The following is a 3,195-nucleotide window of genomic DNA, read 5'->3' on the forward strand; positions in this document are numbered from 1 at the left end:
GAGATTTGTGGGTCCATCAGAGCACTGTGCAAACTCAGCTGCTGTCCTCTGGCCAGAGTCACAGCAAGCCCTTCCTGGGTCCAGAAGGTGGTTCCGCAGGAACGGGGCTACCTCTTTAAAGCAGAGGGGTGCACTGCAGCCGTGAGGGAACCAGCTGCAGTCGTGGTAATCTGGGGAGGCAGCTCCCCACCCCCTGCCACCCCCTCCCTGCTGTCAGGAGAGGATTAGAGGAGAGGCCAGCGGATTAAAGGGGTTCATGTTGCCACAGCCTCTCCCCCAGTCCCTCTCCCGAGGCCTGCTGGCTAGGTGGGGCGACTCTTCTGTGAGCTGCAGCTGTGGGGCAGAGAGAAGCCCTCCCCACCCAGGACTGAGAGGCTGGAGACCCCAGGCTCGCCAGGGCCCAGAAGACAAAGGCTTGGGGCGTCCCTGGGGTCTGGGAGGCAGGCAGACAGAGCTCATGGTCTGTGGCTGCTCTGCCCTCCTTCCCCTCCCCAACCCCAGGCCCACCATGCCGGCAACCCCCAACTTCCACGCAAATCTCAGCTCCACCAGCTGCTGGATTCCCCGCCAGCCAATGCCCGTGGCCTGGGCCTTTGTGCAGAAGACCTCGGCCCTCCTGTGGCTGCTGCTCCTGGGCACCTCCCTGTCCTCTACCTGGGGGCAGGCCAAGATTCCTCTGGAAACGTAAGCATCACGTTCAACCCCACCCCAAAAACCCGTCACCCTTTCCCACTTTCTTCCGGGGCTGGGCCTCCCTCCTCTGCCCACTCCTCCCGCCCCTGCCCTCCCTCTGGGCTCTTCCCCAGTGACTGCGACTGACCACTCTCTTGCTGCAAAACCCGTTTCTTCTCCGGCCTCCTTTCTCTCCTCCCAAAAGCTCTGCGAGTTCTAGAGTCCCACCTGCCCCTCCCCAGGAGCAGGATGGCTTTAGGCAGAACTGGTCATCAGGGCTGCTCTCTTCTTGGCCTGACAAGCAGCTTCTGGGGCACCTGCAGGGCGGGTGCTCCTTCAGGATAATCGCTGAGATGAGGCGGCCTAGGGGAGCCAGGTTATCTCATCATCGCAGCTCCCCAGAGGATTTGGCAAGAAATGCATATTTTGACATTCCAAAAAGGGGGTGCAGTTCTGAACTCACAGAACATCTCATGCACAGAGGAGGTGGCTTGTCCAGGAACTGGGGAAAAGATGGATTTTGGGGGCCGCAGTCTTCCCTTTCTCCACCTTTCTGCCTCCTTCCAGCCTTGATTCTATAGCCGGCCATTAAGACCAGCTCCAGGGAAGAACCCGGTGTCAGTCATGTGCACCTTGGTGTAAATTTAAATTACTGAGCAACCTCTCCGGGGTGTCTGTCTTTTAGGCCTGAGCTCTGGTGGTCCTAGGAAGGAAGTTTCCACTACATGGTGGGGGACAGAGCCTTCCAGACTGTAGGTGGCACAGACCCCATCCTGTTTAATCCAGTCGCTTGAGCCCAGCACCATAGCCAGGCCACCAGCAGAGCCACCTGCCAACTGCATGTCTTAGCAGGAGTGGGGACAGGGAACCCACATGACACACTGCACATGTGTTTGGCTGAGCAGTGGATTAGGCAGCACCGTCTCCCACCAAGCCGCACAGCTCTCCTTGTTTCATGCCTGGCACGGAGCTGGGTGCTTCACAAATGACACCGTTAGTTTGCAAAGCCATTCAGCAGGGGCTTATTTTATCCCTGTTTTGCAGCTGAGGAAACAGAGGCCCAGAGAGGTCAGGTGACTTCCCCAAGTTCACAAGGCCAGGAAATGAAGGTGCTAGGATTTGAACTCCAGTCAGCCTGGACGGCGCTTCCACCATCACACCCACTGCCAGCCTGTAACGCTCTCTATTGCTGCAGGAGATGTTGAGAACAATTTTCATCCCCAGAACGCACACCAGCTGATAGGAGAGGGCCAACTCCAGGAGTGGGCTGAGGGCCAAGTCAGGGTGGCTGGAATCCAGGCCTTCAGGGAGGGGGCCCCAGCGGCCGTCTATGCAGAAGCCCTGGGTCCTGCCGGAGACCATAGCCTGCACACAGCCTCATCTGCCTGCCCAGGACTTGGCCCTACCTGTCCTCACTCCCGCCGAACCTCTCTTCTCAGTCTTTCCCTTCCGCCTGCAGGGCTTCCACCTCCACCCAAGTCTGTTTCCACAGGGTCCCCAAAGCCCTCCTCATGCCCAATCCAGGAGACATTCCTGGCCTTGTCTCCCCAGACCCTGTTGCTTGGGACACACAAGCCCCCCTCTCCTTTTATCCCAGTGCCTTGACTTCCATGGCACTGCGCTCCGCTGGGTCTCCCTGGGCACCGCTTATCTCGGCTGACTTCCGTGGCACGGCACTGTGCTCCGCTGGGTCTCCCTGGGCACCGCTTATCTCTGCTGACTTCCATGGCACGGCACTGTGCTCCGCTGGGTCTCCCTGGGCACCGCTTATCTCTGCTGACTTCCATGGCACTGCGCTTCGCTGGGTCTCCATGGGCACCGCTTATCTCTGCTATCTTCAAGTGCTCCTCCTCTCCTGCCTCCCCATGAGGTTGGGGGTGCTCCCCAACATCTGTCAACGCTCAGAGATCTCATGCTGCACACCCTCCTTGAGAGATCCCTCCCGTCCTCAGAATTTCAATCCTTACCTTTGTGCGGATGACTCCCGGCCCTGTCTCTACCTCTTAGACACATACCCAATGCTTATGGGCAGCTTTTCCTAAACTCATGTGAGATTTTAAATTCAGATGTGTGTCTTTCAAGAGAAAACACAATTGGTGCCTTCTAGAGTTGTGCAGGGCACAACCTGCCCAATGGCACTTGGTAGCTCTGCAATGGGAACCTCACATTCAGCAGAGCCCAAGTTACACACGTCATCTTTCAACTTCCTCAACTTGTTCCCCCGACCTTCCTGATAGTCTTAATTTTATTCAATAACAACACCATCAGGTCAACAGCCCACACTGAAAACCTGGAAGTCATGTTTTACTCCTCTAAGCTCTTCTGTACTCCCTACCTACAATCGCCTTCCAGATCCCTTTGCAGGCTAACCTCTACCAAACTTCTAACCCAGAGCTCAGATGTCCCTCCCCCGGGAAGCCTTTCCTTATACCACTACCTCTCCCCTACCTTTGTGGGCACCTTCAGACGTGTACTATGCTACCTGCATGAGAAAACTGTCCCTGCAAAGGTGGGGACTGTGGG

General features: G+C 57.1%; 1 protein-coding gene across 1 annotated transcript in view; it reads left to right on the top strand.

The window, feature by feature from the left end:
* Window positions 1-457: 457 nt before the first annotated feature.
* CACNA2D4 (calcium voltage-gated channel auxiliary subunit alpha2delta 4) overlaps window positions 458-3,195 on the top strand; it is a 135,166-nt gene continuing 132,428 nt past the window's right edge. Inside the window, exon 1 of the mRNA XM_017862418.1 lies at window positions 458-684. Coding sequence (XP_017717907.1) covers window positions 458-684 — 227 coding nt within the window. The remainder of the gene's footprint in view (window positions 685-3,195) is intronic.

The sequence above is a fragment of the Rhinopithecus bieti genome, unplaced genomic scaffold (genome assembly GCF_001698545.2).
Source record: "Rhinopithecus bieti isolate Rb0 unplaced genomic scaffold, ASM169854v2 scaffold_2654, whole genome shotgun sequence".
Lineage (NCBI taxonomy): Eukaryota > Metazoa > Chordata > Mammalia > Primates > Cercopithecidae > Rhinopithecus > Rhinopithecus bieti.